General features: G+C 47.0%; 1 protein-coding gene across 2 annotated transcripts in view; it reads right to left on the bottom strand.

Annotated features, from left to right (window-relative positions):
* Positions 1-19633, bottom strand: part of slc39a13 (solute carrier family 39 member 13) — a 64680-nt gene extending 45047 nt beyond the window's left edge. Inside the window, exons 1-4 of one of the 2 annotated variants that reach the window (XM_080190550.1) lie at positions 19479-19633; positions 16468-16817; positions 10506-10619; positions 2103-2224 (exon numbers count right to left, since the gene is read on the bottom strand). In XM_080190550.1, the coding sequence (XP_080046676.1) occupies positions 2103-2224; positions 10506-10619; positions 16468-16783 (552 nt within the window). In that variant the 5' untranslated portion in view covers positions 16784-16817; positions 19479-19633. The other variant, XM_080190551.1, reaches the window with a different exon arrangement.
* Between the last annotated feature and the right edge of the window lie 354 nt (positions 19634-19987).

The following is a 19987-nucleotide window of genomic DNA, read 5'->3' as shown; positions in this document are numbered from 1 at the left end:
TTTGCTGCAGCAAGTTTTAACATTTTTTTCAAAGTAAAAGGAAGACTTGCATCTATATAGCCTCAGGACATCACAATGTACAACTGATGAAAAGTAGCTATTGTTGTAATGTAGGAAATGTGGTTAATTTGTACACAATAGCATCCCACAAACAATGAGATAATGATAAGATAACTTGTTTTAATGTAGTTGGTTGAGGAATAAAACTGAGTGTTCTGGTCAACGCATGTAACAGCATACTTCAGTTATTCAAGGCTGCCGTCTAGCCTGCCTTTTACACCACACTGGCCTTTACACTCAGTACATTTACAATTAACGGCAACAGATGCAATTTCTGTGAAGCATTAAAACACAATTTAAGAATTAGGAGGAGAAACAATTGTGTACATGGTCAAACCTCCAATTTGGCTATCTGAGAACTGAATGTTTTTTAACAAACATGCTGCTTTCTCCCCTACAAATAACCTCCCCTCAGTATGCTGACAAGAGTGATGCAATGGCAAACTGTGATTTCATCTAGAGGACTTTTGACCTATGCAAGCTATTGCAGTCACTACATTCTCAGTTAACTGACAAAGACAGGGTATAAATCCATACTAAGGAAATAATAAGATTAGCTGCTCAAGCCGAACCATCCCACCTAAAAACTAGCATGATGCCAAAATCCAGTACCCACTTTGTTTGCTGGTTTTAAGACACCGTATCTGTACTAAAGTCATCAATAGGCCTGGAAGGGATGTATTTCAAGTACATGTGAGAGGGTATATAATAACATTTCTAGAAAGTCTAATGTTTTACTGTGTCTATGTTTCTTCTTCCTGGGTTTTGAAAGATGATTTTAAAGATGCCTGCTGCAATTTCAAAAGCATTTTGCTTGATTAAAAAGAAAAGACATCATTAGTTGCTCTGTGGCACTTCAATGCCTGCTTGCATTTGGCTCACAGCTCAGGCCATAAATCCTGAAAAATAAACAATGTCACCAGCAAGGGTTGCTAACTTAGCAGCTCAGCCCAACAGCATTGTTAAGATAGAATGAATCAGCAGACACTCAGGTGCAGAAAGTTGGGGAATCCTTCAAAAGAAATTCAGAGGAGGTAAACTGCTGCAAAATATTTCCAAATCATCTAATTCATCATTCTCTATTTGTGTTGTGAAAGTACAATTCTGATTTGAAAAACAATTTATAGTAGCAGCATACAGATCTGGAAGGTCCCAAGTTCATCACCAGTACACACTGAGCTTGCTAATATAAGTGTGGTAACGGAAATCAATATCCATAAATGAAATCAGCCAGGGTCCCGGCTGCTACTGACTGGCCCCAGCTAGAAAGAAAGTCATTTTTTTTTCAAGTTAGCATTTCTGTACGTATGATTGATTAGGGATTGGTGGGAGCACTAGAAAAGGCTTAAGGATAAGAAAAGGGACAGACTATAAAGCATTGGAGCAGAAGTAGGTTATTTGGCCCATGAGTCTGCTCCACCATACAATGAGATAGGAGAGGACAAAGAATGTTTTGCCACATGGAATGATCTAGACATTGCATTTTTTAAAAAGAAAAATTGTATCTACTATTCTATCTACATAGAAAATGATACAGGACAATGGGAGAAATTAAGGAAATGGGGTGAATTTTGGTTTGGCCTGGCAAGGCATTGACCTAAACACAATGCTGAAAATTTCCATGCTACAAATTTCTATAGCTGTCATCAAAAATCAGCAAGATATTGTCGATTGTCTGCTCCTTAGGCACTGCACTATAGCAGAGGTCACTGCCTCCAAGAGAAAAGACACATTCCTTGTCAAGTAGGAACGGCATGGAAGCAACAGTTAAAATTATTGCCCAGTCAAGCTAAAGTTCCTCAACTTGCCTATAATGCTCTCAGGGTGATCTGCTTTTCTTCAAACCTCCTCCTGTAATTTCTTCATCTCTAACCAACACAAGCTATTTCCTGTGCTCTTTGTTTCAAATGTTAAGATTCCTTCAACCTTGATTTATTGCTGGTACACTATGGAAGGAACTGGTTTGCTGGTTCAAATTTCTTCTTGGGTGCTTTGCAAATAGTTATTTCACATTTACTTTGTACGCTACTGGAGTAACTTACTTTGTGATATTCTGTATCCTCATCTTTATCTGGAAATACTTTCTCCAAAATGAAGAATGCAAGCAATCCGACAATTACCCACAAGCCCAACTTCCTTTGCTGTTTGCGACTATGGCTTCCATCTACAGAAACAGAAAATGATTAGAGTAGATTAGAAGTGAGAGGCTCATTAACTCAATCAAACAAGAGCCTGATGACAGGTTGAATCAGATATATTTTTACTTCCTCGGGTTCAAATGTGCATTTAACCCCTTCAATGTACCATCTCCTTGAATGTGCCAACTAATTAGTCTCACTACCTGCTCTATCCCCATGGTACTGAAAATTTTGCTTTTAAAATATTTACCAATTCCCTTTTGAAAGTTACAATTGAATTTGCTTCCATCACATTTTCAGGCAAGATATTTCAATTCGTGACTCAATACATATTTATAAAAAGTCTTCATTTGTAACCTGTTGCCTAGCTCTTTTGCCAATTTTCTTAAACTTGTGACCTTCAATTGTCAACTCTCCTACCAGTGCAAACAATTCCTCCTAACCAATTTATCAAAATCTTTCATCATTTAGAGCATCTGTATGAAATCTGCCCTTAATCCACTTTGCGTTGAGAACAACGGAAGCCCTAATTTCTGGCACTATTCTAGTACTTTTTCTCTACAAGCTCTCCGAGGCCTTCACATTCTTCCTAACATACAATGCCCAGAATGCTTAGCTAGTGATTCATCAAGACTTAGAACAACTTTCTTGTTTTGTGCACTATGTCTCTGTTCATAAAGTCCATAGAGCCTTTCAAAAGTAAACGCTGGAATTCTTCCAAAAATATTCCAAATGTCAAATTCATGGGAAAACTAGTGTAATTCACATTGGTTCCTTCAGTGAGAATTCCGACTACAATATCCCACATTGTGCACTGCAAGGCCACCAGCGCGAATATCATTAGATTTCAGGGTGCGGGGCCTGTTCCCACCCAGGAGGCCGAAACCAGTGGGTCTCTGCACAGGTGTAGTGGCCCCAAACTGCCAGCCTCCCTGTTTGCTGGCCAGCTCGATCACTGGCCAGCCTAGGATACCCCCGCCCACTCCCCACATGGAATGATCATGGCCCTCCTACAATTCCCAGGCCAGATCTGACCCCGCCCCCTTTCTGGCCCACCACAATCTCCAGTCCCCACTCCCAAAACAACCCCTCCCCGCAAACAGTTCAGACCTTCTCCTTGACCCCCAGACGGTGCCAAACCCTGCCCCAATCTCCAGGTGTCCTGCCTCCACCCCAAGCGACAATGCCATGCAATCCCTGTGCATAGACCTCGCTCCAGCAGACCCCAGTCTATTCTGATCACCAACATTCCTCCTACCCTGACCAGATCCCAATGCAGAATGGCAGAGGGACCCCCCCCATCCCCACCTTTTGCCCCCCCTAAGCTCTGCTCCTACCAGGCCTGGCCCTCACAGCACAGCTCCATGCCTGATGGACAGTGCCAAGGTGCCTCCTGGACATGGGTGCTTTGCCCTTTGGGCACAGGCCAGGACTGGCAGGGCGCCCCTGGCCACTGAGCATCCTAACCCCTCCTTGCCCTCGTTTTCAGACCCCTGGGAGGCCCTGAGTGCCCCCCTTTATTCTAAAGGGGTCTTAGCTATAATTCCCTGGAAGTGGGGACCTACTGTCAACCCCGCTAGAACATAGAGCATAGAACATTACAGCGCAGTACAGGCCCTTTGGCCCTCGATGTTGCGCCGACCAGTGGAACCAATCTAATGGCCCTCTAACCTAAACTATTCCAATCTTATCCATAAGCCTATCCACTGACCATTTGAACGCCCTTAAAGTTGGCGAGTCCACAACCTGTGCAGGCAGGGCATTCCACGACCTTACTACCCTCTGAATAAAGAACCTACCTCTGACATCCACCCTATAATTACCACCCCTTAATTTAAAGCTATGTCCCCTTGTGTTAGCCATCACCATCCGAGGTAAAAGGCTCTCACTGTCCACCCTATCCAATCCTTTAATCATCTTGTATGCCTCAATCAGGTCACCTCGTAACCTTCTCTCCAATGAAAATAACCTCAAGTCCCTCAGCCTTTCCTCATAAGACTGTCCCACCATACCAGGCAACATCCTGGTAAACCTCCTCTGCACCCTTTCCAATGCCTCCACATCTTTCTTATAATGAGACGACCAGAGTAATGCGGTTATAACGCAGCTAGAGTAAAACACTTTGGTGGGGTGGGAGAGGGTAGTAGGCCAGAGAATTCAGTCCCAGGCCTGCTAATTATTTTTAAATTAATAACTTATTTGTTCTTCTTGCTGGTTTCCAGCATGGATCTGATGGTGCCAGAAAACCGGCACTGGGAGATGCGTTCACGATAGGAAAGCATGTGTGAAGCCCACTCATGCCCAACCACGAAATTCTCCCTCTCCACTGCACTAGAAAATTAGCATGGCAGGGTGGGACAATCACCCCCAAAGTCTTGTCTTACCGCAAAGAATTGTGTATGTGAATCACAGGTTTCTGCACCTAATCAAATTGAGTTGCAGCTCTAATGCTAATCCCCAAAGGACTACTTCTATTCATCTAGATTCATAGATGACCGTCCACCAATGCACTCAGATTTTTGCCACCTTGTATCCATGCTGTTACAACATAGAACACTACAGCACAAACAGGCCCTTCGGCCCACTAGTTGTGCCGATCACTTCTATACCTACTAAGCCATAGACCTATCTATAACTCCCGATCCCATATACTCATCCAGAAGTCTTTTAAAAGACCCCAGCGAGTTCGCCTCCACCACCACCGACGGCAGCCGATTCCATTCACTCACCACCCTCCGACTGGAAAACTTACCCCTAACATCTCCTCTGTACTTGCTTCCCTGCACCTTAAATCTGTGTCCTCTCGTAGCAACCATTTCAGCCCTGGGAAACAGCCTCTGAGAATCCACCCTATCTATTCCTCTCAACATCTTATAAACCTCTATCAGGTTGCCTCTCAACCTTCGTCTCTCCAGGGAGAAGAGTCCCAGCTCCCTCACCTATCTTCATAAGGCATGCCTCCCAATCCAGATAACATCCTTGTAAATCTCCTCTGCACCCTTTCAATAGCTTCCACGTCCTACCTATAGTGAGGCGACCAGAACTGCACACAATGCTCCAAGTGGGGTCTGACAAGGGTCTTGTAAAGTTGCAGCATTACCTCCTGACTCCTAAACTCAATCCCTCAATTAATGAAGGCCAGTACACCATACGCCTTCTTGACCACATCCTCCACCTGCGAGGCCGATTTAAGAGTCCTATGGACCCGGACCCCAAGATCCCTCTGCTCTTCAACACATCTAAGACTCCTACCCTTGATATTGTATTCCTTCATCCCATTGGTCCTGCCAAAATGGACCATTACACATTTATCTGCGTTGAAGTCCATCTGCCACTTCTCCGCCCAGTCTTGCATCCTATCTATGTCCCGTGGCAACTTCTGACATCCCTCCAGACCATCCATAACACCACCAACCTTCGTATCGTCGGCGAACTTGCTAACCCATCCCTCCACTTCCTCATAAGAACATAAGAAATAGGAGCAGGAGTAGGCCATCTAGCCCTTCGAGCCTGCCCCGCCATTCAATAAGATCATGGCTGATCTGTCGTGGCTCAGTTCCACATTCCCGCCCTCTCCCCATAACCCTTAATCCCCTCTCTTATCAAAAACCCATCAACCCGCGTCTTAAAAATATTTAGCGAGGCAGCCTCCACCACTTCAATGGGCAGAGAATTCCAGAGATCCACCACCCTTTGAGTGAAGAAGTTCCTCCTCAACTCCGTTCTAAACCACCCCCCCTTTATCTTGAGGCTGTGCCCCCTAGTCCTACTGTCCTTTCTGAGCGGGAAGAGTCTCTCCACCTCTATCCTATCCATCCCATTCATCATCTTATATGTCTCAATGAGATCTCCCCTCATTCTTCTAAACTCCAACGAGTACAAGCCTAGTTTATTCAGCCTCTCCTCATAGCTCAACCCCCTCAACTCCGGCATCAGCCTAGTAAACCTCCTCTGCACTCCCTCCAAGGCCAAAATATCCTTGCGTAAGTACGGCGCCCAAAACTGCACACAGTACTCCAGCTGCGGCCTCACCAATGCCCTATACAGCCGCAGCAAGACCTCCCCACTTTTATATTCAATCCCCCTCGCTATGAAGGCCAGCATCCCATTCGCCTTCCTGACCACCTGCTGCACCTGCAAGCTGGGTTTTTGCGACTCATGCACAAGGACCCCGAGGTCCCTCTGCACCGTCGCCTGCTGCAGTTTTTCGCCACGTAAGTAATAATCCTTCCTACCATTATTCCCACCAAAGTGGACCACCTCGCACTTGCCAACATTAAATTCCATTTGCCAGTTCCTGGCCCATTTGCCCAGCCTATCTAGATCCTTCTGTAGACTCTCCACACCCTCCGCGCAATTTGCCGTTCCACCAATCTTGGTGTCATCAGCAAATTTCGACACCACACACTCGGTTCCCTCCTCCAGATCATCTATATAAATGGTAAATAGCTGAGGCCCCAGCACCGACCCCTGGGGCACTCCACTAGTCACCAACCGCCAATCCGAATAGCACCCATTGACCCCCACTCTCTGCCTCCTATTTGACAACCAATCCTCTATCCACGCTAACACCGTACCCCCAACTCCATGTCCCCTGACCTTCTGCAAGAACCTCTTGTGAGGTACCTTGTCAAACGCCTTCTGAAAATCAAGAAAGACCACATCCACCGGCTCTCCTCTATCCACTGCCCTAGACACATCCTCATAGAACTCCAGTAAATTTGTCAGACACGACTTCCCCTTAACGAAACCGTGCTGCGTCTGCTCTATCAAGCAATTCCCCTCAAGATGCCTTGCCATTTCCTCCTTGATGACGGATTCTAACATTTTACCTACAACAGACGTTAAACTAACCGGCCTATAATTCACCGCCTTTTGCCTGGCACCCTTCTTAAACAACGGCGTAACATTAGCCATTTTCCAATCTTCCGGCACTTCCCCGGAATCCAGCGACGTTTCGAAAATAACCACCAAGGCATCCACTATCACCTCCACCATTTCTTTCAGAACCCTTGGATGCATTCCATTCAGTCCTGGGAACTTGTCCACAATCAGTCCCTCCAGTCTGTCGAGCACCGCCTCTCTAGTAACAATAATGTCATTGAGACCTTCCAGTCCTACCATCTTTCCATCTCTAACATAAGAACATAAGAAATAAGAGCAGGAGTAGGCCATCTAGCCCTTCGAGCCTGCCCCGCCATTCAATAAGATCATGGCTGATCTGTCGCTGCTCAGTTCCACTTTCCCACTTTCTCCCCATAACCATTAATCCCCTCTCTTATCAAAAACCCATCAACCCGCGTCTTAAAAATATTTAGCGAGGCAGCCTCCACCACTTCAACGGGCAGAGAATTCCAAAGATCCACCACCCTTTGAGTGAAGAAGTTCCTCCTCAACTCCGTTCTAAACCACCCCCCTTTTATCTTGAGGCTGTGCCCCCTAGTCCTACTGTCTTTTTTGAGCAGGAAGAGTCTCTCCACCTCTATCCTGTCCATCCCATTCATCATCTTATACGTCTCAATGAGATCTCCCCTCATTCTTCTAAACTCTAACGAGTACAAGCCCAGTTTATTCAGCCTCTCCTCATAGCTCAACCCCCTCAACTCCGGTATCAGCCTAGTAAACCTCCTCTGCACTCCCTCCAAGGCCAAAATATCTTTGCGCAGGTGCGGCGCCCAAAACTGCACACAGTACTCCAGCTGCGGCCTCACCAATGCCCTATACAGCTGCAGCAAGATCTCCCTACTTTTATATTCAATCCCCCTCGCTATGAAGGCCAGCATCCCATTCGCCTTCCTGACCACCTGCTGCACCTGCAAGCTGGGTTTTTGCGACTCATGCACAAGGACCCCGAGGTCCCTCTGCATCGTCGCCTGCTGCAGTTTTTCGCCCCGTAAGTAATAGTCCTTCCTACCATTCTTAACACCCAGCAAATTATTCACATCCTCCTCCGTGAAGACCAAAACAAAAGAGTTATTCAGGACCTCAGCCATTTCCCCATCCCCTTCCACTAAGTCCCCCTTCTCATCCTCTAAGAGTCCAACGTTCACCCTAGTCAGCCTCTTCCTTTTTATATATTTATAAAAACTCTTGCTATCCTTTTTTATATTAAGCGCTAGCCCAGCTTCATAGTTTCTCCTACCCTTCTTTATCAAATTCTTTGTCAAACTTTGTTGACATTTAAACCTCTCCCAATCCTCTTCTCGCCCACTACTCTTAGCTACTCTAAACGCCTCCGCTTTTAATTTAACACTTTCCTTCACCTCCTTCGTTATCCGCGGCTTATTACCTCTCCTCCTCCTCCTTTTTGACCATCGGAATAAATTTCTGCTGAGCACCAAGAAAGATCTCCTTAAAGATCCTCCACTGTTCCTCAGCAGACCTACCTTTCAACGCACTCCCCAGTCAACATTCGCCAATTCTTCTCTCATCCTACCGTACTCCTCTCTGTTCAAACAAAGGATGCGTATCCGGGAACCCACTTTCTCCTCCTCCATCAGCACCAGAAACTCCACCATACAATGATCACTCTCCCCAAGAGGATCCTTCACCACAAGGTCCCTAATTCTACCCGCCTCATTACATAACACCAGATCCAAGATAGCTTGCTCCCTCGTCGGCTCCAACACACTGTTCAAGGAAACTATCCCGGCAGCGTTCCAAGAACTCCTCCTCGAGCCCACCGCGTCCAACATGGGTCGACCAATCAATATGCAGATTGAAATCCCCCATAATTACGGCTGTCCCATTCCTGCACGCCGCACTTATTTGCGCGTTAACAGCCCGCCCCACCTCCAGATCATTATTCGGGGGCCTATAGACGACACCCACCAGCGTCTTCCTCCCTTTGCTGTTCCTAATCTCCACCCACAACGATTCCACTTTCTGCTCTTTGGCTCCAATATCATCCCTTGCTACCACCCTGATGCTATCCTTAAATCAGCAGAGCTACGCCCCCCCCTTTTTCCTCCCGCCTATCCTTCCTAAACACTTGATACCCCTAGACATTCAGCTCCCAGTCCCTGTCACCTTGCAGCCACGTCTCTGTAATGGCCACCAGATCATATCCATTTATGCTGATCTGCGCCACCAGCTCATCCACTTTATTCCGAATGCTTCGTGCATTCAGATAAAGTGCCTTCATCCCAGCCTTCACCTGGACCCTATTTGCCGGAACGCCACCAACCATACTCACGCCCCCTACTCCCTTTATTATTGGGACATCCTCGGCCTCTTCCCTTACCTGTACCATCTCCTTAACTTTAGGCCTCGTAATGTCACCTACCCTCGCACCCTCCTCCCCAATTAGTTTAAAGCCCTGTCTACAGTCCTCTTTACACAATTTGCCAGGACTCTGGTCCCAGCACGGTTCAGACCAACCCCATCCCACCCGAACAGGTCCCACCTACCCCAATACTGATGCCAATGCCCCATAAATTCAAACCCATTCCTCCCACACCAATCCCTGAGCCACCCATTCACTTCCTTAATCCTATCAACCCTACGCCCGTCTGCACTCGGTTCAGGCAGTAGCCCAGAGATAACCACCTTGTCGGTTCTACTTTTTAATTCCATTCCCAGCTTCTCATACTCCCTCCCCAGATCCTCAGTTCGCATTTTGCCTACGTCGTTGGCACCCACATGTACAACAACGACCGGATTCTCACCCTCCCACTCCAGGTTCCTCTGCAGCCCAGATGCGACATCCCGGACCCAAGCACCAGGCAGACAACTCGCCCTTCTGTGCACTTTGTCATTGTGACAAAGGACAGTGTCAATACCCTTAACCCCACTATCCCCAATTACTACTACGTTCCTTTTCACCTTCTCCTTGCCTATGCCCTGCTGCATCACTGTACTGTGTGCAGTTTGCTCACCGACCTCACCTCCCTCTTCCTCGTCCAGACTGGAAGCAAAAACCTCAAACCTGTTATGCAGATTGAGAGGCTGACTCAAGAAGTCTTGCATGGGGGACCTTATCTATTAAATTCCATATACTTTCTCCAGCGATATCAGGCTAACTTGTCTATAGCCACTGGGTTTATCCTGCACTCCTTTTCTGAATGGGGTTGAGGCATATGGAAATCATATCAACTTAAGATCTTCTTTGAGAAGTCCAACTCCTCTTTCAACAACCATTTCCTCTAGATTCCCCCCCACTTGGACACTAAATGAGATGAGCTCAGTAACTTCATATCCATACCCACAGGACAGAAGCAGCAAATTACCCAGCCATGGCCTTTTACTTTATCAGTTTATTTGTGGCAGGAATACAAGTTATGGGGTCCATCTCAGTCTATTTCTTACCTGGGTTACTATTACAGGTATAGGCCCATGCCTCAGGCAACAGGTGCAGAAAAACATCCCCAAGCAGCCCACCAATAGCAAAACTCAACAGCCGTTTCAAACGTTGGGACCCATCTACAATGGTAGAAAAAGAAAAACATGGAAGTCAAGCTGCGTCCATCAATGGTACAAAAGACAGTTATGAATTCACTGAAATGTTGTATTGGTATGTTGGCCAGGTATCAATGTATCTGTTAATAACTGACTGTAGTGTGACAGTAATGACCACTGGACAGTAAAAAAGTAGATCAATGAGCTAACTTGACAACTTTCAGTCCAACTGAACTGTCGTTTTGTTAAATGTAACAACTGAATTCTACGTCACTGTAATCAATAAATCTTTATGGATTAAGATTTAGACCCGCCAGGAGAATTTCTAGTTTCATTGCTTAAGATGGACAATTGTTCTCTCCACAGCAAAACTACACCACATCTTAGTTAATTTCTCATCTTAGCCAGTTTCCAAAACAGCAATGTCCAGCCCCTGGTACTGTTGAGAGTTGTGCTCCTTTCAGAGCAGTTGTTAGGAAAGCAAAGGTAGTCTTAAGCGATTTATGACTGAATTAGTAAAGATTGGAAATAAGGTACAGTGGATTTAGTTCCTCTTTTCTGTGTAAGAAAAAGTAAAACCTATAAATTTATACTGGACAAGATATTTGTATGTGCAATGTGGAAGTTGATATCCTCTCTGACGACTAACACATAACCACTCAAAGAGTAGTTTTCTTCATAATCTGTTAAAAATGTGAGAAAGAAGGGGTAATATCTGTGCTTCAGCAACTTTTAGTGGGCAAATCAAAACAACTGAGACTCTCTCTGTAAAATTAACAAGTAATATTTTGTTTACCTAACTAACAGTAAACAGGCTAACTAAACTATTAACAAATTGAATCAAACACTATTCCAATGGAATACTATTTAGGTACATATAATTCCCACTTTTAAGAAAAAAAATAGAATTTGTAGTCACACTCAAAATGCAACCAGGAGTTATTCTGTGGAATATTTTGTCTTCTTTGTTGATTTTCTTCTGTCTTCACTATCTTCTGTTGGTATCTTTGCAATTGAGATGAGGCTTTCTTTTAAGACACAAACGTGGCTGTTGTACTGTTAAGACAGTTGCTGGCTGCATCTCTCTCTCTCAAGCTGTGATCTGTTGGCGGTTGTTGGCAGACAGAGGCAGTTGCTGTCTGGCTCTCTGGAGCTGGGAGCTGTGCCTTACATCCTTAATGACATATCAAGATCCCCATAATAGGATTGGTTTACAGGTTATCAAAACATCAAATTCAAATCTGATAGGCTGCTGCTATTCAAATGTCTAGTTTAAAATGATTGATTAAATTTTAAAAACATACTGACTTAGGCTTCACCTCCTAGGCTTGTGATGTTTCACTCTATGCTCTCTGTATACTGCATTTTTAGAACCCTGCCCAACAGTACAGCACAGTACAGGCCCTTCAGCCTTTGATGTTGTGCCAAGCTACGTCTGAACCCAAGATCAAGCTAACCCATACCCTACCATTCTGGTGTGCTCCATGTGCCTGTCTAATAACTAATTTCTAAAGTTCCTGTCGCAGCAGGCAGTGCATTCCACATCCCAACCACTCTCTGAGTAAAGAGTCTACCTCGGACATCCCTCCTACATCTTCCACCATGAACCTTATAGTTATGCTCCCTAGTAACAGCTACATCCACCTGCGGAAATAGTCTCTGAACATCCACTCAATCTATCCCCCTCATCATCTTATAAACCTCTATTAAGTCGCCTCTCATCCTAAAGAGAAAAGCCCCAGCTCCCCCAACCTTTCCTCATAAGACCTACCCTCTAAACCAGGCAGGGTCCTGGTAAGTCTCCTCTACACTCTCTCCAATGCTTCCACATCCTTCTTATAATGAGGTGACCAGAACTGAACAAATATTCCAAATGTGGTCTCATCGAGGTCGTGTATAGTTGCAGCATAACCCCACGACTCTTAAACTCAAACCCCCTGTTAATGAATGCTAACATACTATAAGCCTTCTTCACGACTCTATCCACTTGAGTGGCAACCTTCAGAGATCAGTGGATATGAACCCCAAGATCTCTCTGTTCCTCCACATTCCTCAGAACCCTGCCATTGACCCTGTGGTCTGCATTCAAGTTTGTCCTACCAAAATGAATCAGGTTTTGTACCTGCATCTCTTAAAATCTTTTTTTTTAAATGGAACCATGAAATTTTACAACTCGCAGCATTTTTACAAGTTTTTTTTATAATTTTACAACAAGGGGTAGGTTTCAATTCCAACTTTGATTTTATTGTGTTTAGAGTGGGTTACAGAATGAAGAATAAATAAAAGGCAGAAGCACTTAGATATTTTTTAGCAACTGGGGGCCTTTAAAGGAGATAAACTTTTAAGTTTTAGTTTTGGCTGAATTTGATTGCAGTTGAAACATAGAGAAGTGAACATCTCTCCTGGACAGGACAAGAGAACTACAAAGCTACATACTTCCCATAGGCCCAATACAGTCCAGATAACTAGGGAATTAGGTCAAAAAAATGTCTTGGGAAGATTGAAGTTAATACAGCAGAAACCAAGATATTGTTCAGGAGAATTCAAGAACAAAGTAAACATAGTTAAAAAAGTTGCAGTAACCAGAATTAAAGTGGGAAAGTAGACTTCAGAGTTAATCAAAAGTTTGATGCCAGCTTAAGTCTAGGAAACAATAGTTAAAGCAACTGTGAACAGTTTGTAAAACAGTAAAGACGAAGGGGACGATCTTACAACCTCATCTCGCCCATTTTCCAGCGAGGTGAGGTTGCAGGATTGGGAATGAAGAAAAAAATGGAATCATGCCCATTCCCACCTTACGAATATGAAATTCCAGGTATGATGAGAAGCACGCCCAAAATGGGCGACACCTCAATTTGCATGCTTTTACATAAAAATGGAGCATGGAGGTAAGTCACTCTGATTGAACGGGGTTGGGGGGTGGGGTGCTGCCTGGCGGAGACCTCAGGGGTACAGAGCTGCCTAGTGGAGAGTTTATCACCCCTTGATACTTTAGCGCCATTAACAGAAACAACTAGCAAATCTCAGAACTGCTGATCCAAGCAAGGGAGCACAGGTGTTAACATGGCTCTTCACACAGTATGGACCCATCAGTGTGGTCCTCCATGAGAACCCATCCCATGGTGGTAACAAGAGTGTTCCTATCCAGTCTGTATGAACTGCTAATCATTCCTGGAAGTACTGCACCAGGTGGCTGCACTCCTGAATGCTCACTGTGCCTGCATGGCAAGGGTGAATTGGCGCTTGCCATCCTAGCCAAGCTCAATATGATACCAGACATGTTGTCAGCATGCCAACATCCATACTCTTTTGGGGCATGGGTCGCTGAGAAGGAGTATGGGTCCTGGAATGGAGAACCTGATTGAATTTATCTCTCTTTCTCTCTCCTCCTCCACACACACCCATCAACCCACCTTCTGTGCCTACAGTTTATATGACTTGGTGACTCTTGACCTGGAAATAGTGCCAACAGGAAGGAAGTTAAGGTACAAGAAACAAACACATGGCCAGATACACAAAAGATAGACAAAGCTACAGCCGTAGCAAAATTGTAGAGTTACAGCAGAGAGGAGAACAGAGAAAGTATATTTAGAAGGAAACGTGCATGCATAATACAGTTAAACAGGACTTAACAGGAATCCTGAATTGAACAATTCTCCTCCTTTTGTTTTCAAGAGCTGACCATATCATTTAACAGAGTCTAAGGGTCAGATAAAGTAGTCTCAGGGGAATCTCGGTCATCAAGGCTGTTGTGAATTTAGCCAAGAAGGTCCTGCAGGGGTGGGCAGTTCAGTTGAATTGTCTCTGGGGATCATGGATGGAATACAGCTGCTAGTGACCGTGACTCAACACCAAATCAATTTAGCAGGAAGTAAGAAATCCTGGCTGGGATTCTCCCAGCCCATTGCACTGCTCAAGCGGCGCAGCGGGCCATGGAGACATCAGCAGTGACCATTTTACCGGATTCACAATGCACACCTGGGCCTCCGCATGTCTCATAAGTATTCTTTCTGAGCATTTCAATATGATTAGCCAGCCTGGGACAGTAGTCTGGGGGTCTGCTAGCATCTATCCTTCTACTCCTCCCCTTCTCTTTCCCCCACTGACCCTGCTGGGACTGGTTCCCCCCCCAATGGCATTTATGACTGCTCCCCACCACCACTAATGGGAAACAGATGCCTGACCACACTGGAGGGAACAGAGGCCATTGAGGTGCCCCAGGAAGGATGGTGTACCTACCAGGCACCTTGGCACTGCCAATCAGGCAAGGGAGCGCAGCCAGAGCCTGAGGAAGTAGTGGGATGGTTCGGAAGGCCAGAGATTGAGAGGCTGGGAATGGGATGGCCCATGCACCAATACCCGCTCTGACAGAACGGCGCGTGCACAGCGCCTCCGCTCAGCACGATGCTACTGGTGCCTCAGGAGGAAATGGGCCAGACTCCCTTCACTTTCCAGAGTGAATCATGCTGAGGCACTCTCATTGCTCAGAGTATCGGAGATTTGCTCTGGTAAGTATCCTAAAAAACCAGCAGGAATTATTCCCGTTTTCCCACGTGTTCTTTGGAGAAAATCTTTGGAGCAAAACCTGAGGCTAAAGAACTTTGGAACTCTGGTGTGAAGTTGTATGAATGAAGTAATGGCATGATGGGAAAATTGGTCAAATATTTGGTACAAAATAAGGAAAGCTGACTCCACATAACCTAAGATATGAATAAGACCAGAGAAAGTCAAGACGTGATAAGGCCAACTCCACATAGCCTAAGGCTACATGAGTAAGACAACACAAGGTCAGGGATGAAGGAGTCACCCACCTTCTTCTGACCTATTAAAGGACAAGATAAAGGTATGAATGATGAGACAAAGAGTTCTAGGAGGTCAGCAGGTTGTACCGTAATTTATGACATTCTTATGATGCTACTACTGATTGAATTCCTGAATAAGCTCTGGTCACGCAAACCGATAATGACTGTATAAATACTGAACTGATTCTTTATGTAAGCACGGACTTGAGAAGGAATTAGCAAGTCGTAACGACTGCTCTCCAAGCTCAAGTTACTGCCAATACTGCATGCAGTCTTTCGTAAATAAAGACTAATTATTTTGTTGCAATTAATTTTGTTGAGTCTTTCTATCACAGTCAAGAAGCAGGAAAATTTCCGCTTCAACACTGCCACCTCTGCAGAGGGTGATGCACCCTCTGATGGCTAAATAATCAATAGTCATATTGACAATTCAAATTGATGCTTACCTTCTTATTTCAAATACAATTTGTGTGTTATTTGATGTTTACTTTGAATTGCCTCTGATTCATTTCCAAATAAAAGTCAGGGAAAGTGAAATCTTATTGGCAATTTCTTCATTTTGGGGTTATTTAGTAAATTTGATGATTTTGGTTTGCAGTTCCCCAACAGAATTATATCACAATTAAAAATGTTAATGTTCTCATTTTTAATAATGCCAGATCTAGGTTAGATGTCAGGAGGTGGTTCTTTTCTCAGAGAAAATAGTGGGCCTCAAACAGCTGGTTTATGTGATGGCAGTGAATTGCTGAACTCCTTTAAACTGGACCTGTTTCTGGTTGGGGTGAAGGTTACCTCTTACAAAAGGCAACAAGGAATGATCAGGACCAGAGTGATCTCCTGGATTATTTGATTGTCTAGAAGGTGAGAGAAGAATTTTTCCACTCACCCCTCCAATCTGGTCCATGTTTTAAACTCTAATTTCTCACCTCTCCCAGGAAATCATATAATTTTGGGTCGGAGAAAGAGTGTACATATACACAAGGACCACGACTGTGTGTGACAGACTAAACTAAACATTCAGAAATAAGTTACACTTTAATTCTTCTTTGCAAAAGTTTGTATGAGTTTACCTTTAGATTTCAGTGCTGTCCCAGCCTCAATAGGGATGACGAGGAGAGGAAAGATACCACTGAGCCCAACCATCACCGAACCAATCAAAGAGCAGATCCAGGCATCAACACGTTCTCCAGAGAATAGTTCTGACCATGAGCGGAATTCAAACACATTTTCAGGGCACCACCTATGGCTCCCAATAGCAGCTTGTGCAGCTGCTGCCTTTCGGGCCAGCTTCTTGGCATTGGCTCTGTGGATATCTGCACTGGACAGTGACAGGAACAAGATGCAAAAGACAACAACCAGAATCCAGAGTTGTTTGTGTCCCACCATCCTGTTTCCAGGCTGATCAACTCTGGTCCATAAACTGCAAAATAAGAGAAAGGGAGGTCTGCAATTGGAATTGGCAAATAATTTGCTTTGATGTACCCAAATTCAAGCCACTTCCCAGGAAAGAATTACTGTTTGTTCCAACAGAAAATTACAAAAAGCTTTCATTTACTCGGTAGCACAGTGGTTAGCACTGCTGCTTCACAGTTCCAGGGTCCTGGGTTCCATTCCCGGCTCGGGTCACTGTCTGTGTGGAGTTTGCACATTCTCCTTGTGTCTGCGTGGGTTTCTTCCGGGTGCTCCGGTTTCCTCCCACAGTCCAAAGATGTGCAGGTTAGGTTGATTGGCCATGCTAAGAAATTGCCCCTTAGCGTCTAGGGATGTGTAGGTTAGAGAGATTAGTAGGTATACTACGTAGTGATACGGGGGTAGGGCCTGGGTGGGATTGTGTTCGGTGTAGACTCGATGGGCCGAAGGGCCTCTTTCTGCACTGTAGGGTTCTATGATTCCCTGTTCAATAACAATGGTAGAACGAAAGATTTAACGGTACCTGTCACCCAAACTGCTGACTGCTAAATGCAAATATGTCCTGGTTCACTGAGGTTAACACCTTTGGACGTAGTTTTTGTATGCACCCTGCCAAGAATGTTGGGACAGTATGGGAAAATAGAGGATGATTTTGTTGAATAGTTAAACAGCAATTGGTGTTCAATTTGCAACATCGACAATTTGGGGGCGATTTTATCATTTTAATTCCAAGCGCTGAATCTGGGTGCAAAACAGGTCCGACTTGGCAACCTGTTCTCAGGTGCCCCCATAGGCACTTAGCCTGAAAAAAAAATCGAGCTTCTAAATCGCACTGTGGGCGAGGCTTATTGTGCCCGAAACGCCGCTGCTCTGATTGGAGCTTTTAACTGCGTATGCGCAATGAAAAAGCAAATTTGAAAAACATGCCTGTCACATCGCTTCTGGGCCCCAAAAAAACGGATAAAGTGGCCCAGGAGCAAAGGCCCCCATAGTTATCACCCCACCCCCACAACATAACTGTTTCCATTATGCATCTATCCCCCCCGCTATCCAGGTCGATTGCGATCCCCTGTCACCTTCTCCGCCACACCAATCACCTGCAGAATGGCAGCAGAACCCCTCCTTGTCCCCTTCCAGAGGTCCATCTGGCTTCCCTCCCACTCCTCGCCAGAGAACTATCTAGCCCTCCCTCCTCAGCAGAGCACGATTTGGCCTCCCTCCGCCTCCATCCTCCCCCTCCAACCACAGAACCATCAGGCCTCCCTCTCACCTCTCCGCACCAGAGAATGATCTGGTCCTCCCTCCTTTCTCCCCTCCTCCCCCACCCGAAGACAGCAATCTGGCCTCCCTCCTCCTCCCCTCTGACTAGAGAAAATATCTGGCCTCCCTCCTCCACCACTGCTCCCCTCCCACCAGACAGCAATCTAGCCCTCCTCTTCCTCCTCTCCAGAGAACCATCTGGCCTCCCTCATCCCCCACTACACTTCCCACCAGAGAATGATCTGGCCTCCTTCTCTCCTAGTAAGAAGTCTGACAACACCAAGTTTAAGTCCAACTGATTTATTTGATAGTAAACTCACAAGCTTTCGGGGTTTCTCCCTTCATCAGGTGAATGGAGAGTTCTGGCCTCAGACAGAGCATATAACAGCACAGTTTACAGATTACTGATTAGAAAGCGAGTCTTTACACATCACTCCTTCTCTCCTCACTAGAGAACGATCTGGCCTCCTGCTCCCCTACCACCAACCCCAAAACCAGAAAATTATTCTGGTCTGCCTCCCTCCACCGTCCTCCACTACCCACCCCACCCCAACATCCCCAAACCCAAGGCGTCTGCCCTCCAAGGCCTGGGAGAGGGGGCGTCCTGACACCCAGGGGTGGGGGCACAAGGACCAGGGGCCGCCCAAGGCCCGAGGGGCCCCCAGGCACACCGGAGATGGGGGGCGAGAGGGGTGGGGGGCCCAGGACGGGCTCTGGGGGTGGGGGGGGGGTGTTCCTGAGGCGCTCCTGGCAAGTGAGGGACCTGAGGTACTCTGGGCAAGAGGGTGGGGCTGCAGGTTGGCAGGGTCGTGTGATGGGGAAGAACGTCGGCGGGGGAGTGTGGGGTGGCGGGGGAGTGTGGGGTAGCGGGGATCGGAGTTTGGTGGGGTAGTGGGATGGAAGTTGGTGGGGTGGTGGGGGGAGGGCAAGCATCGGGGGTGGTGGGGGGAGGGCAAGCATCGGGGTGGTGGGGGGAGGGCAAGCATCGGGGTGGTGGGGGGAGGGCAAGCATCGGGGTGGTGGGGGGAGGGCAAGCATCGGGGTGGTGGGGGGAGGGCAAGCATCGGGGTGGTGGGGGGAGGGCAAGCATCGGGGTGGTGGGAGGGAGGTTGGTGGAGGGGAGGGAGGGGCGTCGGTGGGAGAGCGGGGGGGGGGGGGGGGGGCGTCAGTGGGGGGGTCGTGGGGTCGTTGGGAGTGGGGTCGGTGGGAGAGTGGGGGGGTCGTGGGGGGGGTCGGTGGGAGAATGGGGGGGGTCGTGGGGGTCGGTGGGGTGTTTTTCTCCCTTTTTACCTGGGTTTATGAGGACACTGATTGTTTTCGGCTGTTCAGACTCTGAAAGATTGCATCAACTTTACAGAAAGTTGGTGAGTTCGAGGGCGCAGACCAAATATCCCGGGCCTTGAACACTCACCCAATTCGGGGTGATGTTGACGGGGCGGTGAGGAGCAGACACTGCCGCCGCCGCCTCCGCCGCCGTTGCCCCGGCGGTTCCTCCTCTCTCTCCCACACTCGCCCTGCGCTCCCGGGGATCCAGCCGCCGCCACGTAGAACACGGGGCTCGAGCGGTCAACCACGGGCACGAGCACCCTGCAGGCACGAGGGCGCAGAGAGCGTGCGGCATCGGGCACGGGGACGCACAACATCCTGAAGAGCGGAAACATCAGAGCAGAATGTCAACGGCTGGAGGAAGCTGCGCTTCGATAACGGCAAAATCTGACTGACGTCCCCAGCATTCCCTCCACCCCCGACCCCTTCCCCCGCGACCCTCCACCTCCCGACCCCTTGCCCCGAGTCCCCCGACCCACCCACCCACCCCCGACCCCTTGCCCCGAGTCCCCCGACCCACCCACCCACCCCCGACCCCTTGCCCCGAGTCCCCCGACCCACCCACCCACCCCCGACCCCTTGCCCCGAGTCCCC

This window comes from Carcharhinus amblyrhynchos, chromosome 6 (genome assembly GCF_965287045.1).
Source record: "Carcharhinus amblyrhynchos chromosome 6, sCarAmb.v2.hapA, whole genome shotgun sequence".
NCBI classification, from domain to species: Eukaryota; Metazoa; Chordata; class Chondrichthyes; order Carcharhiniformes; family Carcharhinidae; genus Carcharhinus; species Carcharhinus amblyrhynchos.
This window is presented reverse-complemented; position numbering and strand designations above follow the sequence as displayed.